At 38.6% G+C, this 23,869-nt stretch overlaps 1 protein-coding gene across 1 annotated transcript; it reads left to right on the forward strand.

Annotated features, from left to right (window-relative positions):
• The first annotated feature begins 19,535 nt into the window (after positions 1 to 19,535).
• LOC145109199 (triacylglycerol lipase OBL1-like) lies at positions 19,536 to 23,301 on the forward strand. Its single transcript, XM_079046310.1, has 5 exons — positions 19,536 to 19,924; positions 21,769 to 21,962; positions 22,064 to 22,097; positions 22,199 to 22,809; positions 22,903 to 23,301. Exons 1-5 carry the CDS (start codon positions 19,594 to 19,596, stop codon positions 23,182 to 23,184), a joined length of 1,452 nt encoding a protein of 483 aa, XP_078902436.1. The 5' UTR covers positions 19,536 to 19,593; the 3' UTR covers positions 23,185 to 23,301.
• The last annotated feature ends 568 nt before the right edge of the window (positions 23,302 to 23,869 follow it).

Consider the following 23,869-nt stretch of genomic DNA (forward strand, 5'->3'; position numbering starts at 1 on the left):
CGCCGACTCGGCGAGTCAGGCCACTTAATCACGTGCCCAGCACTCGCTTCGACTCGACGAGTCAAGAGACCTACTCGTCGAGTCCCTTCCTTAATTTTCACATAACACCCTTCAACTTCTTGCTTCTGAACTTGGGATGTTACAATTCTCCCCCACTTAGATTAGGCTTCGTCCTCGAAGCCTGCTGCAGCACACCATTCCAGATGATATTCCCACAATGCATCTACTGATCTCACACCAGCCCAGATTCCTTCAAACACTACTATCGAATCCCTATAAAATCCATCTCTTCCCTTACAGGGTCCTGACAACTGCCTCAAGCCGGCCACCGGCTTCTTTTCTCTGATGACAACACTCATCAACTAAGTGCCACCTGATGATACTATCATACTTCCGTCTTACGTATTCATTCGCTGCCTGTGAAAACTGGATACCATTATAAACCACCGGGTCCTGACCCAGTGTTAACCTGCTAACACTTGCCCAACTGGCGCTACTTCTATCAAAATGCACTGATGGAAACTCATCCCGTTTCCTCCCTGACTCAACTCCATTACCGCGCTAACATGATAATACATTCCACAGCTTTCGAGCAACTCTCATGAACACCCATATATAACGCATAAACACCCATACCTGGCCCAAACAGCCTTGGGCTGGAATTCCAGGTACATCTACGATGGGTCCAGCCATCCCTCAGATGGAACACCACCGCATACATAAATCATGACTACATCCATATTTGGATCCCAAGGATCTACCCTTGCATCACTTCCGAACTCCTCTGATTCGACATCAGCGCTAACCATTCCAAAACCTCAACGAACATCCAACCCGGATGTGCTTCCATACAACCGGTACAATCTCAGTGCTCACTATCAATAACTGAAATACTTTTGATCATCCATTTACACTACCGCTTTCCCTTCAGATAACCAACACTCCTTCCCGGAGCCACACACCTTTCCCTTCCATTCTTCAAGGAAGTCTACCCAACGACCTTTACCCCATCAACAAGTGCCATGGTGCTAAAACTCCACTTTACACCACCCATGCAGAGCAACTGCTACTCCCTAACTCCCATATACTCTGAATCCGATCACACAGCTAACGAAGCCCATACACGGCCTTTAGCTAACTCCATCATCATGATCAATACTTGGGGCCAGACCTTATCGATTGCTATTTCACGGCGACATACTCACTCATTCTCCTCATACAGGTCTACTAACACATACAGAGTCTTTAGCATGACTGGACCGCCTTACCAGGCCTTCAGCCTATCTGGACCACTCTTAGAACCTTCAGCATATCTGGACCGCCCTTCTGGGCCTTCAGCCTGTCTGGATCGTTCTTCGAGCCTTCGGCCTGACTGGTACGCCCACCGGCCTTCAGTCTATCCGGACCGCTCAAAATTGTCGTACATCACCGTGAACCATTCTTCCCGGGAATCTCTCTCATGCAGTCTGTTCTAGCCCTCTAAGGGTTCTGAACTTTAAATCAGTTCTATGAATTTTCACCCCGGCCTAATCCCAGGCCTCCCATCGATCAACTACCTTACCAGAAACCACGGTCTGTTCCCTGTCCCATATGTCTATCACCTGCTCTAACCATACCACACTCTCGAATAATGATACTGTTGAATCCAAACAGCTAACCCACCTTGGATGCTTGCTGATTCACCTGAGAATTTTCCAATTCTCGCCACTTAGTGCACTGTAACGCAATGTTTCTAGGCTAGGCATTAATATTGACATAATGGTCTAGGTTAACCTTTGTGACTCGTTTTGGAGAAATGAAAAGGAATTATGTGAATATTATGTGTTTTACGCTTAATTATTAGGGTTTAAATAATTAAGAATAAAAATGAGCGTCAAAAATTAAATTTTAGATAAAGCCGATATCAATTAAGAAACTTGTGGTGGGCGTGACAATGATTACGGATATATAAAGAATGCCGAAATCCGAGTTATAACGAAGAAGTTATGACCTGTCGAAGTTTCGCAACAAACGGACACGGTGTCGAATGTTGTAAAAAGTGAGTTTTTGATAAACTACTTTTTAGCCTTAGTAATCTAAACGAAACTCGTAGTATTCGTTAAACCGAGAAGTTCGATAAAAAGAACGCCCAAATCTGACTTCGTATGAGTAAGTTATGATTTTTCGAAGTTTCAGCTTAGTAGTAGACAGCTAAAAACTCGAATTTTAGATCGAGTGATTTTTAGCCGACACTACCTAAACAAGAATCGTAGGTCTCGTCATTAGTAGCACAGCGGTAAAAAGTCTGACGAAAACGGACGTCGGATGAAGAAGTTATGAATTTTTAATGGATTTCCTGTCCCGGTCTGTTAAAAATAATAATATAAATATTAAAGTCAAAATTAGCCGACGAAGTCTAAACGAAAGTTGTAGAGCGTAACTTTACCTACGCATGCATCTAAAGAACGTCAAAAACGGAGCTCGTATGCGAAAGTTATGGATTTTAGAAGTTTTGGCGCGAAAATCGTGAAAATTCGCATAGTCACGTTTTTGCCACGTCACCTTCGCTGAAAGAGTGCCACGTGTCCGAAATTGGTGAGTCATGCGAAACCACGTGTTGCCTTCCCTCGCATGAACAGTAGCTGCGTGTCGGATTCTGATTCGACCTAAGGGAGGCCCAATCCGAAGCTCGCAGCTGGACCGAGCCTCGCACCACCTTAGCCTCCGAGCCTCGCAGATGGACCACTAGACCTCGGTCCAATCAGCAGCTGCCACCGAGGCCTACGCACGTGCAGCCACCTGCAGACCCTCGCCTGCGGACCCCACCACCAAGCCGACTTCGGACCCCTATAAATACAAGGGGTATGCGAGCCTTCCCGGTTAGATTTGGAATTTTGCCATATTTAGCCCCTTTCTTCATATTTTCTTCATCTTAGCATCCCCCAAAGCCCCGGTATCGATTCTAACACCCGGAATACGCCACGAAGTGCCCGAGAAGCCCGTAAAATTTATCTTTTCGGTTTCGAAGCCCGACCCTTCGCAGAGCCCGGTTTCTCAATAAAACTCCCAGTTTTATTAGAAACGATCGTTTTAGGAAACGAATTGCTGCCTGATTTTCATTAAAACAGGTGAGTGTGTAGTCACTTTCACCTTACACATAGATATGAAGTATATTACATAAAATACGTGTTATGTGAATATATATTGTCTGTTTATTTGAGATGGGTGTTGAAGGAATGATTTATACAGGTTTTTAATTAATTTAAACTGTATATATGTATTTTTATCTACGAAAAATGTTGGGTAAAACATGGGTAGATGAAATAGTGGGTGTGATGAAAGGTGAGTTGGATAAAGGAGATGATCAGTAATATTGATCATGAGTTGAGGGTGAGTGGTGAAATTTGAGAGAATCACTTACCCAAAATGTTGGCCCCCGTCATTCAGCAGAGTATGGATGACAACCATGGACTATTCTAGACTGTATGTGGAACACTAGCAGGCCCGCAACCTATATGTGTAATGAACTATATTTTCATTTGATGTACTCTAAAAACCCATTGACATATATTGCAGAGGGGAATACCTGTAAATAATACTGTCGATAAATGAGAGCTATGGACTTAGCACATGTTGAATAAACCTTGGCAGCTATGGACTTAGTGCATGTTGTATAAACCCAGGTGATGGTGTGACCTTGTGCCTATTCCTTAGGAAGGAGTGATAGTTGAATCTTATGGTAAACCCTTAAGAAATTAATAAGATAATGGGGTTGGGGTAATTTGGTTGATTGATTGATGTTTAAGTACAATAAATTTAATTATTGTGGGTTGAAAACCCTATATGCTCACCAGGCTTCCAAGCCTGACCCACTCAGCTTTTTATGATTACAGGTAGTGGACCCCGAGCATAGTCGGACGATGATGATGAGTGATTTATGGATTATAGGCCAGTAGTTATGAATAACTGTTGTAGGACTTATAATGTCTTGTTTATGCATTTGATCTGTATCGGAACATGACATCCCGAGGTTTTGATATAAAAGGAAATTATATATTTCTTAAAGAAAGGTTTTGACAAACTTTTATCATGTTTTGTTTTTTTTGGGGACCAATTCCGCAATATCTTTTAAAAAGATGCTCTGATTTTATTTTAAAAAGCATAAATTAAATCGGTCTTTTCTGGCCGAGAAATTAGGGGATGTCACAGTTGGTATCAGATCATTAGTTTAAGCGAACTAGGAAATTTTTAGGATTTTTAGACTTAAACTTAGAATGCTAAGCGATGATTGTGAGTTGAGTGTGTCTATTATATTTTAGGTAGTACACCTAAATTGACACGAGCACTAGTTTATTTTAGGAAGGATGCCTAAAATGCTTTTATGTGCTAAATGTTTTGTGTTATAGCTATAATGATGCTATTATTTATTCGGATCTATGGTCTGTTGCCGACCGGATCTGGAAACCTTATGTGTGTAGGATTCTAAGCGTATGATTACGAGATTAGAACTAACATGTAAACGTTTCGGAGTAATAACGAAGATTTAACGCCTATCGAAAATAAAGATCTAAATTCACTTACGATTGGTGTATAGATCGAAATGGCGAGTACTCAAAGTGGGTTCGGAAGCGATAATCCACAGCCTGAGCCAATCACGATGGCTGGGGTGCAGGCAATGGTGCGTACGATGTTGGATGAACAGATGGAAGAAACAAAACGTTTACTTCAACAAAGTAAGGATGAACTTACTGTGCCAGTATGTTAGGTATCTGTTCTCGAGGCAACTATCAGGGTTGCCAAGTCTGTTGAAGATATGATCAATGACAGGACCGCCAACAAGATTGAAGTTGGCAAGAAGAGGAAATTTGAGGGGTCTTCAAGGCCCAATAAGAGCAACATATCCTCAAAGTCTGGCAAAAGAGGAGGTAAAGGAAATTGGTGCGGGAAGTGCAAAAATAAACACTCTGGGGATTGTAACAGGAAGGTGAAGTGCTTTAGGTGTGGAGAAATAGGGTATTACGCCAATAAGTGTACGATTCCCAAGGAGGTGTGTTATGTATGTAAAGAAGAAGGCCATATTTCTAAGAACTGTCCGAAGAACAATGAAGTAACAAGGCCAAGTGCACCATCAACGCTAAAGGAATTTCAGAATATCCTTGACGAAGCGATTAATAACGCTAGGAAGTAGAAGTAAAGACTTGATACCCGAAGATCAAGTTACGAAGTAGTAATGTGAATGGTAACAAGTGGTTTAGCCTATTAGAGGCATAGTATAGGGTAAACTTGAACCTTTGTGTAATCGTTTCAAGGAAATAATATAAACCCTGGTTTTCTCATCTGATGAATGGAATGGTTGGTGTAATTTTTGAAGTTGTCCCAATCATCTGGAATTTCCATCACCAACCAAGTTGAAGCAGAATTGATGATTGAAGATATGTATGGAAGAAGTCCTAGTAGAGTCTAGGAAAATTTTATGATTAATTGGACACATTCGTATGTGTTAAATTGTTTTGTGATTTTAGGACTTGGGGACTGCGAGACAGTACTTGGGACGAGTATGAGTAGGTGTGAATAGTAGTAGAGATCTATACTACTGGAAGCACAGGACTCACACTTAGATCAGGGAAAGTCACAAGGTTACCAAGGAGCTAGTAATTGATTCCGTCTTATTCTAGTCTGTCGTTACCATCGTTTCGGTAATGACTAAGAAGATGATTGTTATTCCGACCTTAGAGGTCATATCGAATCGAGTCCAACTAAGATGAGTTTATTATGTGGTTCAGAGAACCAAGTTCGATGTAGTATTTGACTTAAGCCAGAAGATTGAAGTGAGAAATGATCAAAGCGATCAATAGAAGTATCGCACTCATTGTTAAAGAAGTAGGTAGTTAGAAATGATACATGTTGAACTGTGATTGTATCACATTAGAACATGAAGGAAGGTATAGTTTGCTCCAGAATTTGTCCCTAGGAGATCTGAGTCTAAGTAGTGCAGTATACAATGAGAGATCATTAGAACATGACCCATCGGTCTGTTACGATAAACGAAGGAAAATACTTATTCTAAGAAGAAGAAGGAGTCATCAATAAGGATTTATTTTGTAACTCGAAGGTTACGATTGAAAGTCCTATGGAGATCTGAAGCTTTTTAGGATAAGCTGGATATTATCGCTAATTTATCCAAGGCTTTTCTTCGATCGCGACTCCATTAACAGCTTTGACCCACAAAGGAGCTGTCTATACTTGGAATAAGAAGCATAGGAAGCTTTGAGAAGTCAAAGAAGAAGTTGTGTGAAGCACCGATTCTTTCGTTACCTGAAGGAGTTGATGACTTCACATTGTATAGTAATGCCTCTGGAGTTGGGTTAGGTTGTGTTCTGACCCAAAGGGATAAAATGATAGCGTATGCATCGAGGAAATTGAAAGAGCATGAAAAGAATTACCCCACTCATGGTCTGGAGTTGGCAGTGGTAGTATTCGCCTTAAAGGTATGGAGAAGGAATTGAACATGAGGCAACGGCGCTGGCTAAAGTTACTCAAGGACTACGACTGTGAGATACTTTACCACCTGGGTAAAGCAAATGTTGTTGCTAATGCTCTCAGTCGGAAGGTAAATCTTGAAAAGAAAAGGCCAAGAGCGTTGAGAATTGAAGTTCTCTCGACAGTTGTGGAAAGTATAAAGAAAGTTCAAGAGGAAGCTTTAGAGAGAAATGACCGAAAGGAGGAACGTTTGGTAAAAACGTTGGTGTTTGATACAAACGGTCAAGGACTAAAGGTATTCAAAGATAGGATTTGGGTACCTAAGGCGGGAGGAGTAAGAGGTCTTCTGATGGAAGAAGCTCACAAAACCATGTACTCGATTCATCCTGGTAGTACGAAAATGTATAGGGATCTAAAACCCTATTACTGGTGGCCGACGATGAAGCTCGATGTTGCAAAGTATGTGGACGAGTGTGTAACTTGTGCTAGGGTTAAGGCACAACATCAGAAACCGTATGGGAGTTTAGAACCTTTGCCTATACCCATGGGCAAATGGGAAGACATCACTATGGATTTTGTGACTAAACTGCCCAGAACAAGGAACGGTCACGACATGATTTAGGTGGTCGTTGATCGCTTCACTAAGAGTGCGCATTTCATAGCAGCCAACGAGAAATGGTCTATGGATAAACTTGCGAATTCTTACGTGAAGGAAATTGTGAGGCTACACGGTGTTCCGTTAACGATTGTATCCGATCGTGACAGCGGTTTTACCTCAAGGTTTTGGAGGAGTCTACAAGAGGAATTGGGTACCAAGTTGTGTTTGAATACAGGTTACCATCCGCAAACTGATGGTCAAAGTGAACGAACGATTCAAACATTGGAGGATATGTTGAGAACATGTACCCTGGAATTCCAAGGTAACTGGGATGAACATTTACCTTTAGTAGAATTTTTCTAGGGTAATAGTTTCCACTCAAGCCTCAAGATGGCACCTTATCACGCTTTGTATGGGGAAAAGTGTTGAATGTCGTCATGGTGACTGGAAGCTGGGGAAAAGCAGCTTATGGGACTTGAAATAGTCCATCAGACTGCTGGAAAGTTGAAAGTGATTAGGGAAAGGATGTTAGCTGCTCAAAAGAGCTATGCTGACAAGAAAAGACAATTGATATCATTCGAAGTTGGAGATTCGGTTTTACTTAAAGTCTCGTCGTGGAAGGGACTTAGAAGGTTTGGTAGAAGGGGAAAGTTGAGTCCAAGGTTTATTGGAGCATTTAAAGTTCTTCGGAGGATCGGGAATCAAGCTTACAAGATAGAATTACCGGAGGAACTGGAGGGTATTCATAACACATTTCATGTGTGTTATTTGAGGAAGTTCACGGGAGGTGTGCCCGACATAATTCCCATTTCTGAATTAAGGTTGGATGAGAGCAAGAGGTTAATTGGAGAACCTGAGGCAATCGTTGACCGTAAGACTAAGAAGTTGTAACGTAAGATAGTCGATTTAGTGCTTGTGCGTTGGAATCATATAAATGGGCCAAATTTCACCTGGGAAACGGAGAGTGACATGGTGAGTCGCTACCCGTAGTTGTTTGTCGTTGTGTGATTCCGGGGACGGAATCATCCTAAGGGGGAGAGAGTTGTAATGTCCGTGTTTCTAGGCTAGGCATTAATATTGACATAATGGTCTAGGTTAACCTTTGTGACTCATTTTGGAGAAATGAAAATGAATTATGTGAATATTATGTGTTTTATGCTTAATTATTAGGGTTTAAATAATTAAGAATAAAAATGAGCGTCAAAAATTAAATTTTAGATAAAGACGATATCTATTAAGAAACTTGTGGTGGGGGTGACAAGGATTACGGATATATAAAGAATGCCGAAATCCGAGTTATAACAAAGAAGTTATGACCTGTCGAAGTTTCGCAACAAACCGGTATGGTGCCGAATGTCGTAAAAAGTGAGTTTTTGATAAACTACTTTTTAGCCTTAGTAATCTAAATGAAACTCGTAGTATTCGTTAAACCGAGACTTTCGATAAAAAGAACGCCCAAATCTGACTTCGTATGAGGAAGTTATGATTTTTCGAAATTTCAGCTTAACAGTAGACAGCTAAAAACTCGAATTTTAGATCGAGTGATTTTTAGCCGACACTACCTAAACGAGAATCGTAGGTCTCGTCATTAGTAGCACAACGGTAAAAAGTGACGAAAACGGACGTCGGATGAAGAAATTATGAATTTTTAACAGATTTCCTGTCCCGGTCTGTTAAAAATAATAATATAAAACTTAAAGTCAAAATTAGCCGACGAAGTCTAAACGAAAGTTGTAGAGCGTAACTTTACCTACGCGTGCATATAAGGAACGTCAAAAAACGGAGCTCGTATGCGAAAGTTATGGATTTTAGAAGTTTTGGCGCGAAAATCGAGAAAATTCGCATTGTCACGTTTTTGCCACGTCACCTTCGCTGAAAGAGTGCCACATGTCCGAAATTGGTGAGTCATGCGAAGCCACGTGTCGCCATCCCTCGCATGAACAGTAGCTGCGTGTCGGATTCTGATTCGACCGAAGGGAGGCCCAATCCGAAGCTCGCAGCTGGACCGAGCCTCGCACCGCCTTAGCCTCCGAGCCTCGCAGATGGACCACTAGACCTCGGTCCAATCAGCAGCTGCCTCCGAGGCCTTCGCACGTGCAGCCACCTGTGGACCCCACCACCAAGCCGACTTCGGACCCCTATAAATACAAGGGGTATGCGAGCCTTCCCGGTTAGATTTGGAATTTTGCCATATTTAGCCCCTTTCTTCATATTTTCTTCATCTTAGCATCCCCCAAAGCCCCGGTATCGATTCTAACACCCGGAATACGCCACGAAGTGCCCGAGAAGCCCGGAAAATTTATCTTTTCGGTTTCGAAGCCCGACCCTTCGCAGAGCCCGGTTTCTCAGTAAAACTCCCGGTTTTATTAGAAACGATCGTTTTAGGAAACGAATTGTTGTCCGATTTTCATTAAATCAGGTGAGTGTGTAGTCACTTTCACCTTACACATAGATATGAAGTATTTTACATAAAATACGTGTTGTGTGAATATATATTGTCTGTTTATTTGAGATGGGTATTGAAGGAATGATTTATACAGGTTTTTAAATAATTTAAACTGTATATGTATTTTACTCACGAAAAATGTTGGGTAAAATATGGGTAGATGAAATAGTGGGTGTGATGAAAGGTGAGTTGGATAAAGGAGATGATCAGTAATATTGATCATGAGTTAAGGGTGAGTGGTGAAATTTGAGAGAATCACTTACCCAAAATGTTGGCCCCCGTCATTCAGCAGAGTATGGATGACAACCATGGACTATTCTAGACAGTCTGTGGAACACTAGCAGGCCCGCAACCTATAGGTGTAATGAACTATATTTTCATTTGATGTACTCTAAAAACCCATTGACATATATTGCAGGGGGGAATACCTGTAAATAATATTGTCGATAAATGAGAGCTATGGACTTAGCACATGTTGAATAAACATTGGCAGCTATGGACTTAGTGCCTGTTGTATAAACCCAGGTGATGGTGTGACCTTGTGCCTATTCCTTAGGATAAATCCTTAGGAAGGAGTGATAGTTGAATCTTAGGTTAAACCCTTAAGAAATTAATAAGATAATGGGGTTGGGGTAATTTGGTTGATTGATTGATGTTTAAGTACAATAAATTTATTTATTGTGGGTTGAAAACCCTATATGCTCACCAGGCTTCCAAGCCTGACCCACTCAGCTTTTTATGATTACAGGTAGTGGACCCCGAGCATAGTCGGATGATGATGATGAGTGATTTATGGATTATAGGCCTGTAGTTATGAATAACTATTGTAAGGCTTATAATGTCTTGTTTATGCTTTTGATCTGTATCGGAACATGACATCCCGAGGTTTTGATATAAAAGGAAATTATATATTTCTTAAAGAAAGGTTTTGACAAACTTTTATCATGTTTTGTTTTTTTTTTGGGGACCAATTCCGCAACATCTTTTAAAAAGTTTCTCTGATTTTATTTTAAAAAGCATAAATTAAATCGGTCTTTTCTGGCCGAGAAATTAGGGGATGTCACATGCACCAACTACTAATTACCAATGTCAAAACCGGCATGACTCGATCGATGCTACTTGGTATCGACCCCTTCTCCATGAACTGATTCCCTCTGGAGTGAGCAACCTCCACAGAACAACTCTCCCGTCATCGCACATCCCGAACTCTAAGGAAGTTCGAATCTCAACTGAACACCTCTCACATCACAGTTGCTATTCCTAGCAGCAAGATCATATATCTTATCTTCCGACCATGAATCCTCCTGGACGCTAACCAACTACAACTCCTAACTACTAAGATCCTCAATCATACTACGAATCATGCGGAAAAAGGCAGACAGGTCTACAATACCACACAAATAATAAGATAACAAGATGGAAACATACCCGCAGCTGCATCTGGCTCCGCCCTAGCCTCCTCTGCTATAAGCTGGAAAACGCGTCCCTGAGCCCTCGGAGGCTCCGCTCCACCCTGACCCCCGCTCGTAATCCTCAAATTGGCCGGTGCTGGAGCCTGCACCGGTCTTGTAACAAGTTGTGGACAGTTGACCCTCAAGTGTCCAACCTGATGGCAATGATAACAAATCCTCATATCCTGCATCGGGGCCAACTGACGGCAATCCCTCGCATAATGCCCCTCTCTCCCGCACTTGCGACATACACCACCGGATCTACAAACCCCGGCGTGACCCTTCCCACACTTGTCACAAGTGTGGCTGCTCTAACCTCCAACCCTAGAGTCAACGGTTTTGGACCGTTTCGGTGCCGGCTGCGACTGCATCGGGGCTTGCCTCTGCTCTCGCAACTGCAACTCAATCTCCAACTCGCGTCGCCTGGCGGCCTCCTCCAACTCCAACAAGGTATCACATCTCTGTGTGGACACAAACTGCCGAATATCCCTCTTGAGCATACTCAGATATCGGGACATCTGAGCCTGCTCCGAAGCAAACTCCGGGCAAAACATCGCCCTCTCAGTAAACATCCTGGTGATCTCCGTCACCGACTCTAAATCCTGCTTCAGCTCCAGGAACTCCTGAGCCAACCTCTCTCTCTCAACCTACGGAACATAACGAGTACTGAACATCTCCCGGAACTGATCCCAAGTAACCGCAGCCCGCTGCGCATCAGAATAAGATCACGTAGTCAACCTCCACCAATCCTTCGCCCCGAGCCTCAAAAGGTTCAAAGCACACCTCACCCTCTGATCCGCAGGGCATGAACACGTGAAGAAACAACCCTCTACGTCTGACAACCATCTCATAGCAATGCTAGGATCATGAACTCCATCAAAGGTAGGGGGCTTCGTATTATCGAAGTCTCGATACTGAAAACCTCGATCGGTTCCTCCCCCTGCCGCTGCTACAGCCGCTGTAGCTGCCGCGGCAGCCGTCTCCGCAAGAGCTGCATAGCGCTCATCAAAGTACTCAACCATGGCGGTCTTGATCGACCCAAACATCTCTGGCAACTCAGCCCTGAACATGGCAACAACCTCATCATGCAGGATCTCACGAATCATGGCATCCAACTCATCCGTACTCATCTGACCAATGACCTTGGGTGGTACTGGTCCATCCTGACCACCCTCTCCTGATCCCGATCCCGAACCGGATCCTGCCCCGAAACGTCTTGTAATCGCCATACTGCAATACACCAACAAAACCCTTAGAAACATCACATACCCGCCCGGGGAACTATCTCATAACTGATACCCTAGAGAGTTGTGACTTCCTTGATACGCGTATGGGTCCTGTGCTTTCAGTAGTACGGGCCCATACTACCTTCCACACCTACCCATATTTGTCTCAAGTATCACCACAACACTCTAACCATATACACACACGACGAGCGCTCAATCCTCACTCCTAGAGGAAAGCTGAATATCTCATATAAGGAAAACCCTAGGCTAGTAGGCATCACATAATCAGGCAATTCTATCATGCAATTCCTGAAATTCCCTAGCCTAGTACTAGCATGCTGTTCTAACATATCACATAATCAAATAACTTGTATGGTATTTTGGGGTCTACTTACTGGCTCTGGCTGATCGTACCCTCTGCATCCTCCTTTACTTATTTCGAAAACCTTTTGAAAACCATTTTGAAAATCCCTCCTTTATTTGAGACTGGATTCACACGAATGTTCCTCCAATTCACTCAAACCAAGGCTCTGATACCAACTTGTAACACTCATAAAAATTGCACCAATTTAAAACATTTTAATTCATTCAAAAGCCATTAAGTTATTACAACTTGTTTTCAAAAGAGTTTAAACATCAGAGTATCCCCAGAACCGTATCACAAAATCATGAAGTATGAGGAGCGGTACGATCACGCCTTTGCCTTACCACGATCTCCTCAAGTACCTGAAACCAAAACACTACAATTGTAAGCCTGAAAGCTTAGTGAGTTACCCCCAAAATACCAACCGTATATATTCATACTCATGTCATATCACAATATAGAACAGCCATGCATATCGAGTCTACAGTGTGGCTGGTCCGCCCGCACCGGGCCTTCAGTCTACCTGGTCCACTCTCCGAGTCTAACCATGTATATCGAGTCTACAGTGTGATTGGTCCGCCCGCACCGGGCCTTCAATCCACGTGGTCCACTCTCTGAGTCTACAGTATGACTGGTCCGCCCGCACGGGGCCTTCAGCCGGCCTGGTCCACTCTTCGAGCCTCGGCACGTCTGGACCGCCCTCTTGGGGCCTTCAGCCTATCTGGGCCGCTCGCTGGGCCTTCGATCTATCCGGTCCGCCCTAGGTATGTTGGCCTACAGCACAAAGCAGGACCCGCCTCAACCCAACCCCATTCAAACAACCATGTTCACATAAACAGTTAATCACATAACAATCCTCAGCCAAACAAACGAATCTATCAGATCATGCAACATAACAACATCCTAACCAGGATACCGACCTAACCGGTCACTAACATAACATTACCCTACATACCAAGATACCGACCCTAACCAGGTCACTAACATAACACCATCCTAAAACCAAGATGTAGATCTAGCAACTCAAAAACATATCAAACAAATACCCGGATTCCCATCTGATAAAGGGCCGGCCTTGGTTCCTTAGACCCTGTTGATATAGTGAGGATAACTCACCTTGCAACTGCCGAACCGAATCACAAAAGCACAAACCCGAAGCACTGCCTCCAACTTCAACACCTATGATCATTAATGATCCAAAGTCATAAATATCTGAAAATTACCATAATACTCCTGAAGGTCAAACTGGTCAAAGTCCACCTTCCTGATTGACCCTACTCGCCGAGTCAACCCATTGACTCGCCGAGTTCCTAAACTCAGGAAACTCTCATAACACGACTCAACTCGCCGAGTCACCCCATGACTCGTCGAGTTCCACAATCTCTGAGTCCTAACCTGACTAACTCACTGAGTCAGCACTCAACTCACTCCTCTGAGTCTAACCAGAAGAGGATGGGGGGTTCTGCGTCGTGACTCGCTGAGTCCAAGAACAGACTTGCCGAGTCCACGACAACCTTCATCAGACTCGCCGAGTTGTTCTTCCAACTCGTCGAGTCCAAGCTCATCATCATATGACTCGCCAAGTCACCCATGCGATTCGCCGAGTCACTACGCGACTCAATGCCTGAAACCCTGGCCCAACTCCCCGAGTCATCTCCCAGACTCGCCGAGTTCATACGTGCATTCCCTTATTCGAAAGATACAGAGCTACTCCTTTGCTCCAAACAATAGATCTGGGTCCCTAGAGTGCATTAGCAACATAAAGTTGCTACCTTTACGTGCTTCATGTCCCATAATTCCAAAAACCAAGCTAGAAAGGAACTTAACTCATGGGGAATGGATTTTGCATAGCAACTAAAAGGGCTTTCTGCATGTTTGATCCAAATAGAACTCAGATCTAGAGTTTCAACTCTAGATCTAACTCATGCACCAAGATCTCATCATATTATCTCCAAACAAACCCTAAACTCCATGAAAGAGGGATCTAGAAAGGAGAAGGCCAAGGATAACGATTCATTACCTCAAAAACGACCTCCCACTGAAGAATAAATCGAATCTCCACAAATCTCCTTGATCCAAGCTCCTTGATCTTCAAGATCTCTTCATAAATTACTTATCCAAGCTCCGATTTGCTTCCCAAGGACTCTCACACACGAATTTAGGGTTTCTGGATCTCAAAGGGTGCTAAGGGGGCTGAGGGGAGGACATTAAGTCCTTTAAATAGGGTACAAACCCTAAGATTAGGGTTTTCCTCTTCCAGCACGGACTCGTCGAGTCCAGCCGCCGACTCGGCGAGTCAGGCCACTTAATCACGTGCCCGGCACTCGCTTCGACTCGACGAGTCAAGAGACCTACTCGTCGAGTCCCTTCCTTAATTTTCACATAACACCCTTCAACTTCTTGGTTCTAAACTTGGGATGTTACAGAAGCGGGCTGAATGGTATTTTGGATTATTGATTGCAGTTTAATAATTTTCCTATGATGGTGACAGCTTTTATGAGAACTTTGTGCAATTTGTCCTTTTTACCCCTGTTAGGTATCTTGGTCGGTGGCAACCCTTGGTGATATCAAGTCCTTTCCATGTTGCTATTTGGTGTTTGCTATCATATGATAGTTTTGACTTCTTTCCCCTGTCGACTGATTGTTTTGCTCTTGATTGCCTTATTTGTGCTAGCTTTGATGGTTATAGGCATGGTGGTGCTTATTGTTGCTGTAAGCTTAGTTGTGCTCATTGCTGGAAAAATGGTGTTTTGGTATATTTACTTTTAAACTTTTTACTTTTTACCCCTAAAGTTGTGGTTGGTGTAAATTGTAACTATAGATTTGATTCTACAGCTTTTACTTACGGAACAAATCAGAATTGTGGGTGTCTTAAGACCTGTTGATGTCGACATTTATGAGCCAGGTAATCGTCATTCACTTTTGGTAAACTTTATTCAATGAAAAAGTATAATGTTGGGTTGCTTGCTTTTAACTTGTATTTTTGTATCACTTGAAATGTTGCATGCTTATCAATTTAACATAATGGAGAAAGTTGATTAACTTTAGTCTTCTTGATTAACAACATCTAATTTTTGTTAACCTGCATCTTATTTTTATGCAAGTAAGGTGTTTGATTAACCAGCTCAAAGAATCTGACTTACATGTATATGGGTTTATATTGATATATCTTGCTGTCAGGTACCTTGAGTTCTATAAAATTTATTTCTTTGGCTGAACTGGAGGATTACCGTAAATTTTGTTGTGTAGCTTGATTTTGGTCACATCTTTCTTACCCTAACTTTGTTTATATTTTTTAGGCCCTAAAGAACCTTAGCCACAACAGGTTCAACCATCCAAGAACTAGAAAAGCCATCTTTACTGATGTGAATTGCAAGTATTGTTTGTGTGATGATTTAAGAATTTTTGATCAACAAAATTAGTAGATTTTAATCTCAGAACAATATAAATGGATGGATCATGATTCATTTGTTCTAAATAGATGGATTATAAGCTAATTCTTTTAAATAAATGGACCATGACTCCACTTGACCAATTTATTATTAAAATTTTACCTCTAATTAAGAGTTTTTTACTATAAAATATATAAAGTGTGCTATTTATCTATTTTTTATTTGATCCAACCTAGATGGTTCGAGGATCTGCCTAAGCATGTAATAGGTGGATTTGTTGATCAATGCGTGCATTATAACTTATGTATCCCAAAACAAGTACAACATACTTGGACAAGCACACCAGGTATGCTTTTTAATACTAAACTGCAACATGTAAACAAAAGGAATTTGGAAGGTTATGCAGGCTTTGGATGGTTTTAAACAAATGCATTGTAGATTTTTAAGAAAGTACATTGCCTTTTCCATACTATCGGGTGATCAAAAATGAAAAGTATGTTTTTTTTCATGTACAAAAATACCAAAAACATGAGAAGTCTGTTGTCATAAATTTCATTTTTATGTTGTTTTCTATATGTTTGGCAAAGCAGGCTTTAAATACTAAATTACTAATTGAGTTAACTTGTATTTTCATTGCTTTCCCATTATGAGTTTATTCTCAGTTTGTAGATAACTTTGCATTATGGGTTTTAACACCTCATTTTATTGTTACAGGGACCACAAGTAACTTGAGATTAAGACAACCAAGTCTAAGAAGGAAAAAAAAGTTCAACAACACTACATGAGATATATAATAAAGCAAATAAGGAGCAATGTTATTAAGAAAACAACGTAGAAGTTCTTATTCTCCGTTTAATATTTTCTTAAGCTTTTTCCCTTTTGATGTTATCTGGATTTTATATTGGTTATTATTTTTTGGTCAACTATTAACAAGAAAATTTATGTATGAATTTTATATTTTTATTAATAAGATTTTTTTTATTACATTTATTGTATATTTCTATTTTCTGCATTTTATAATAATAGGTGGTTATTATATGTATTTATATTTGTGCCTAAATATATAAAAAAAACTTGCAGTTGTAAAAGTTAATAGGCCTAAAACCAAACAAATGTCATGGCCAAAATAAATAAATATGGCGAAAGGCTAAACAATAGCCACATTTTATATTAATTGACGTGCTTCAATAATAGTCGCTATAAAAAAAAACAATTGTGTCTAGAAAATAATGTGACAATATGGAAGATAATACTCATGTTCATTTAAATTATGTGTGTTGATAGGACACTAATGACTATGGTTTAATTACTTGTCTATGGTTGTAGTACAAACAATAGTCACACTCCATAATGTTTGCATGTCTAAATGATAAAATAGGTTATACTAATAATCAATTTTTGTCGTAATAAATTGAATATTGTTCACAATTAAAAATGCTATTGTGACTATGAATCAATTACAGTTATTTTTAATTGATTTTCTATGTCGAAATGATATAAAATAGTCATAGGTACGACTTTTTATATGTCTTGATGATAGCATTGGTCATGATTAGTAATATAAATAGGGCTATAAACTAATACTAAATTCATAATTTTAATAAAATATATGTCTTTATAAAACTTATGATCATGTTTTACTTAATTGTGTGTCTCTATACGTTAGACAATAGTCACCAAAACTGATTGCTTTTGTAACTAATTATTAGCAAATTGTCACTTATGAAATTAATTACATGTGACGATTTAGCGAACATTATCATGTTCACCATAATTACATGTCTTCAAAAGATATCCAATAGTCTTAATAAACTTTACACTGTGTGACAATTTATTAGTAAAACGCCACACTGAAACAACATGGATGTCGCAAGTTGGTGATATACAATCACTACAATTACTAATAAGTGTCTCTACTGACGGTTTAAAGCCACAATATTGGATAAAATGATTGATTTTAGCAACAAAATTCGCTACCCAATAGCCACACTTTTATAATATTACCGCATTTTTTTATATCATACGTACACTACATTATAAAGTGACCATAAGACCCATACGATGGCGTCACTTTCCGTTACACTATCAGTGAAAAACTAAAATGTCACTATACGCATATGGTCACACTTGTATGTTGTGTATGTAGGTCATTTTTGTACTATTGTTAGCTATAACATCAATCTGGTCTAATAGATAGAAAGAAAGATAAAAAAGCATGTCGATAACATATACATGAAATACAATAACAGAAATCGAAAACTGATTGGTCGACAAAACGGTGAAGCAAATCCAAAACAACACGTGTACACAAAGAATATACAAAATGATATAATAAATGACCCCAAAAGAAAGAGACAGAATTGTACCCACACCCATAAACAGCGGACCACTTTTGACAAAACCTTAAACTTTATTGTTCCTAATGATTGTCCTTCTTTAGTATATATATATATATATATATATATATATATATATATATATATATATATATATATATATATATATATATATATATATATATATATAGATCCGGTAAGAAATATTTTTTTGGTAGGAAGGTAAGAAGTTTTTTTCAACATATTTTTTTGACGAACAAAACAAATGAATCAGTAGATGATTCAAAAATAACATAATTCACAAAAAAAAAATCTCAAAAAGCATATCGATGATTCATTTATACAATGATTTTGTTGTCATTCACTAAAATTGTCATAAAAGTGAATTTTTTCTTAATTTACTTACAAATGAATAATGAAGATATTTTTTTTGGGATTTTTTTTCTTATGAATAATCTAACTTTTGAATCGTTTAATGATTCATTTTGTTTGTTCGCTAAAAAAATATTTAGAAAAAAACTTTTTATCTTCCAACCAAAATTTTCCTTTTTATTTCATGTTGACTCTCTCTCTCTCTCTCTCTCTCTCTATATATATATATATATATATATATATATATATATATATATATATATATATATTAATTCTAGATTATCGGATAAAAAATTACAATTAGGTTTAATAATAAACTAGAACCACACTTTAACTACTCATGATTTTTTTGATACTGAATTTTGGATTTTTATTTAAAATTTGCTTCTAAAAAGTTAAGGATTATTTGCAATAGTTTTTGGTATTCAATGTTAAATTCTTCTCATTGTGTTTGCTGTAACATATTGAGATTTTGGTATTTTGTAATTTTTACATTTTAAACTTGTTTTATACCATAAAAGTGACTTGCTCATTTTTTTTTCTTAGAATGGATTGCAAAAATTGGAATTTTCGGTTGGTAGGTTTGTAGAAAATCCGTTCACATTCGTCACATGTGGCATTCAATTATCACGATTAGAGTCAAGACACCACTCGAGTATATTATAATATAATAATAATAATAATAATAATAATAATAATAATAATAATAATAATAATAATTGCAAGAAAATCAAGATGTCGCGAAAACAACTGTTTGGCATTTTAATCGTTTAGTATAACTTGTAGGCAAGATCCAAACATATTTCAATAATTCTATTAATAGTTCTAATTAAAATAATCTACAACTACCAATATCACATTTCTATAAATAGCCAAACAATTGGAACTCACCTGCACACATCTACTTCCTCACCTTTCTCCCAACGTAAACCCCAAACAACAATTCACCATGGCTACTGAACTCACCACTAAAACAACATGCAACAAGTCATTTTGCAAAGACTATCTGCTATTAAGTCCAAAAGACGTCGGATTTTTGGATCTGGTGATGCTTTTGTTCTCCGAACATATTGGTAACAGAAAATTCATAGACTGTCCAGATGGAACTGTTGAAGAAGGCTTTGGACATCGGTTCGTCATCTTCATATCCATTCTAGCCCAAAAGGTTCTTCATTTAGTTGATAAACCCTTAGGTTGGCTAGGCTCGGCCATTGAGTTTCTTCCCAACTTTTCCGATGCCAATGGAGGATTTCTCATGCTACTTTTGAATGTCGTATCAGGTTTCATTCTATCTATGTTCTTTATTCGACCATAATATTTTCATATTTTCAGTTTTAAGTTCTTGAAAGAAACATTAAAGGGGCACCGAAAATCTCTCGACATATGGTGTATTTTTTTCCCATGTTGATTTCTAATAGATCTTATTAGGTGTCATTATTATTTTATTAGATTACGTGTATGATTTAAAAGATCATGGATTATTATTTTAATTCGGTCTTATCTACGTTATTAGAGTTGGATCAAGATTTTATTTCTGTGGAAAGATTATATTGGGTGTTCTTTAGCTGTCAAGGTCATCTGGTGGGGTAGTGTTTTTTTTTGTTTGTTGAAGCTAAAAAGAAATAGTCTTACAACACTTCACCTTCGGAAAAAGCCAAAATGTCTCACGAGCTACAATTTAAACAGATCAATTCGTCGCCTAAACAAGGACAATTCAAGACTGAATTTTATTTGGAAATTAGTCACGAAATACTAGTAAAGTACGATGGTAAAGCTAAGACTTTAATAAGGTCCAAACCGTCGCTAATGTCCGTTTTATTTGTTAAAGCGGTGGTAGTTTTCGACTTTGGTGATATTAAAAGGTAGATTAATTTCATTGAATATATAGTGATTACGTATGTTGATCTTTTAATTGTTTCAAGAATATTATAATATAAAAATAAAAGGGAAAATGACTTTTTAGGATAACTAACTGTTGCGTTTCTTTTCATTTGGTCAATTTCCTTTTTTTTGTACTCAATATACCATCGAACTTGTTGTTTGTGTTCATCATAACTCTTTTGACCGGCTTTTGACCTGTGATAGCCGGTCAAAGGGTTATGGTGAACACAAACAACAAGTTCGATGGTATATTGAGTACATAAAAAGGAAAGGAACCAAATGAGAACAAATGTAACAGTTGGTTACCCTCATTCATTTTCTCTTACTCATTACAGCAAATCTCACGTCATCTCCTACTGATATTAATGACTTTATGAGATTAATTCTTACTTCTCTTCAAAACATAACCCACGAAATAACATTATTCATACATATACAACTTTGTAATGCACTTGAATACTTTTTAGGGAAATCTTGACTAAGCAGGTGCATTTAACGACTACATTTACTTTTTCAATCAAATGATTTATCGTATCATGGATTCTAGACAAGTCTACAAACGAGTGAAATCACAAGTGCTGTGATTTTTTAGTTTACTTAGCTTTAAGATCGAATTCATAGGATAAGATAGAACATCAATATGTACAATATCATGCAACTTTTGCAGACACATCACCATAATATACCTTGTGGTAAACGTTTATGCTGATAAATATACCTCTCATACACAGTCATATCCTTTTGTAGAAAGGTGTTGACAGCTAACCACAGTAAGAATATCATAGACTTTATTTTAACGAAGTTACCCCTTCGAAACGTTTTTCATATACGTTCTGGCCAAAGAAGGTTGCGGTCTTTGATAATTTTGCAACTTTAATTACATTTAACTTTTTGGGGAAAATGACTCAAGAGGGTAACCAACTGTTGAGTTTGTTCTCATTTGGTCCCTTTGCTTTTTTTTTTGTACTCAATATACTATCTAACTTGTTGTTTGTGTTCACCATAACCCTTGACCGGCTATCACAGGTCAAAAGCCGGTTAAAAGGGTTATAGTGAACACAAACAACAAGTTCGATGGTAAATTGAGTACAAAAAAAGGGACCAAATGAAAACAAACGCAACAGTTAGTTACCCTAAATAGTCATTTTCCCAAAATAAAAATACTACCTATCTGATTAAACTATATTATATATTCCGAGTTAATTTGGTTTTCACTTTTGTTTAACCGAATGATGCAATATAGGAAAACTGGTGCTGCCTAATAAGGAGTCCCCAGAGTTCTTGACGGCGATCGGGCTATGGGACATACGAAGGGATTTAGACAGCAGAATTAAGCACGAAGATCCCAGATACACAAGCGCACTCGCCATTATGGCTGCTAAATCTGCCTATGAAAACCAAGCTTACATCAAAGAGACAGTCGAGAAGCATTGGAAGGTATATATATAAAAAAGTTCAATGTCATTTTCCTCTGATGATTGTTAAAATCAAGTCGTTCAAAACTACTAAAGCTAATTAAACGAGTGATGTGATTGCAGATGGAGTTTTTGGAGTACTTTGATTGCTGGAATGGTAATATATTAGTCTTGAAAAAGCCTTTTTCATTGAGTTCTAAATGAAGTAATTAAGATCATGTAACTGAAAAGAATTTATATTGATTAAATTTGTTTCAGATTATGAGGAGGATTACACGACACAAGGGTTCATGTGGAGTGATAAGACAGGTGAATCTGAGCTCATAGGTATTTCATTCAGAGGCACATCACCTTTCAATGCCAAAGATTGGTCATCCGACGTTGATCTTTCATGGTACCATCTCCCCGGTATTGGCAAGGTCCATGCAGGTTTCTTGAAAGCATTAGGGCTACAAAAGAGCTTAGGGTGGTCGAAAGACATTCAAATAGACAACCAAAAACCCTACGCTTACTACGTGATCAGAAAAAAACTTAAAGAACGTCTTGAAAAGAACCCAAACGCCAAGTTCATGGTAACCGGACACATTTTGGGAGCAGCATTGACGATTGTATTTCCAGCGGTTTTAGCACACCATGGGGAAACTGATTTGCTATCGAAACTTGAAGGGTTGTATACATTTGGGCAACCTAGGGTGGGAGATAAACGATTTGGTGAATTCATGAAAGAGGTGTTGGTAAATCATGGATCGAGGTACCTTAGGTTTGTGTATTGCAATGATTTGGTGCCTAGAGTGCCCTTCGATAGTTCTGACCTTTTGTTCAAACATTTTGGTGACTGCCATTATTACAATAGCTTCTACAAGGGACAGGTAATTAATAACCTCTCGTAAACCTAACGTCGATCTAACACATAATGTGATTAGTTATGTCGTTTAAACTAGTGGATAACTTTACTTGTACAGGTGCTTGCTGAAGAACCTAACAAGAACTATTTCTCGATATTGGCTTTTATTCCCATGTTTGCTAATGCATTCTGGGAGTTATTGAGGAGCTTCATCATTTATTATCAAAATGGACCAGAGTACAGTGAAACCTTTACTTGTCGAGGTTGGAGAGTGATCGGACTTCTGATTGCTGGATTACCGGCTCATGGTCCGCAAGATTATGTGAATCTTACTAGACTGGGTTCGCCTGAACTCTTCAAGCTCTCATCGCATGACAAGTCAACCAATGGTGTAAAATAAATGCTACCGATCAATGACAAGGAGTTTCTGGTTAAAAACATGCTAGAAAATGCACTGTTATGTATTTTTCCAATTAAATATAATTTTTAAGAATCGTCTTAAATTGTTTTTTATGAATCATCACGATTTAATAGGGTATCCAATTATTATACATATTCGGTCAAAAAAATTTATTGCTTTATATATTTATCATTAAATTCATATAAAATATTCAAAATCTATTATTTTAGTCGACAATATTCAATTTAGCTCGTGAAGAACTCTTCACGTGAGTTAATGAATTTATCATTTGTTAAAACTATACTATTATAAACACATTACATGTGTGCCTGCAAAGCAGCGACGATACATAACTCTTTTGGCGAATACTTTTTCTTATCGGAAAATAATTATTAGATTTTATTATTAGTTAATATGTAATAACAAAAATTATCACTTTTAATAAAAATATTTATGTTTAAAACTTCTATTTATATTGTTTTTTTATACATTTGATGTAAATTAATTATTATCGGTGTCTAATTTAATAAATATAAATTAATTTATATAGATGAGTTTAATATTTTAATACTGTCATTTTGCTCCAAATTAAAATTTTAATAACATTCATTAATTCAAGTCTTTAAATTTTTGGCAAGTATTAATGATTTTATTATGTATAATTGATTTGTACAAAAAACTTTGT

This window comes from Lactuca virosa, chromosome 4 (assembly GCF_052849685.1).
Source record: "Lactuca virosa cultivar CGN04683 chromosome 4, Lactuca_virosa_CGN04683_v6, whole genome shotgun sequence".
Taxonomy (NCBI): Eukaryota; Viridiplantae; Streptophyta; class Magnoliopsida; order Asterales; family Asteraceae; genus Lactuca; species Lactuca virosa.

Excerpts from the sequence above, each read along its gene's own strand:
- LOC145109199 (XM_079046310.1), top strand. The coding sequence starts at position 19,594 with ATGGCTACTGAACTCACCACTAAAACAACATGCAACAAGTCATTTTGC. Across the intron at positions 21,963-22,063 it reads CAGTCGAGAAGCATTGGAAG|ATGGAGTTTTTGGAGTACTT; the intron begins GTATATATATAA and ends ATGTGATTGCAG. Across the intron at positions 22,098-22,198 it reads GTACTTTGATTGCTGGAATG|ATTATGAGGAGGATTACACG; the intron begins GTAATATATTAG and ends AATTTGTTTCAG.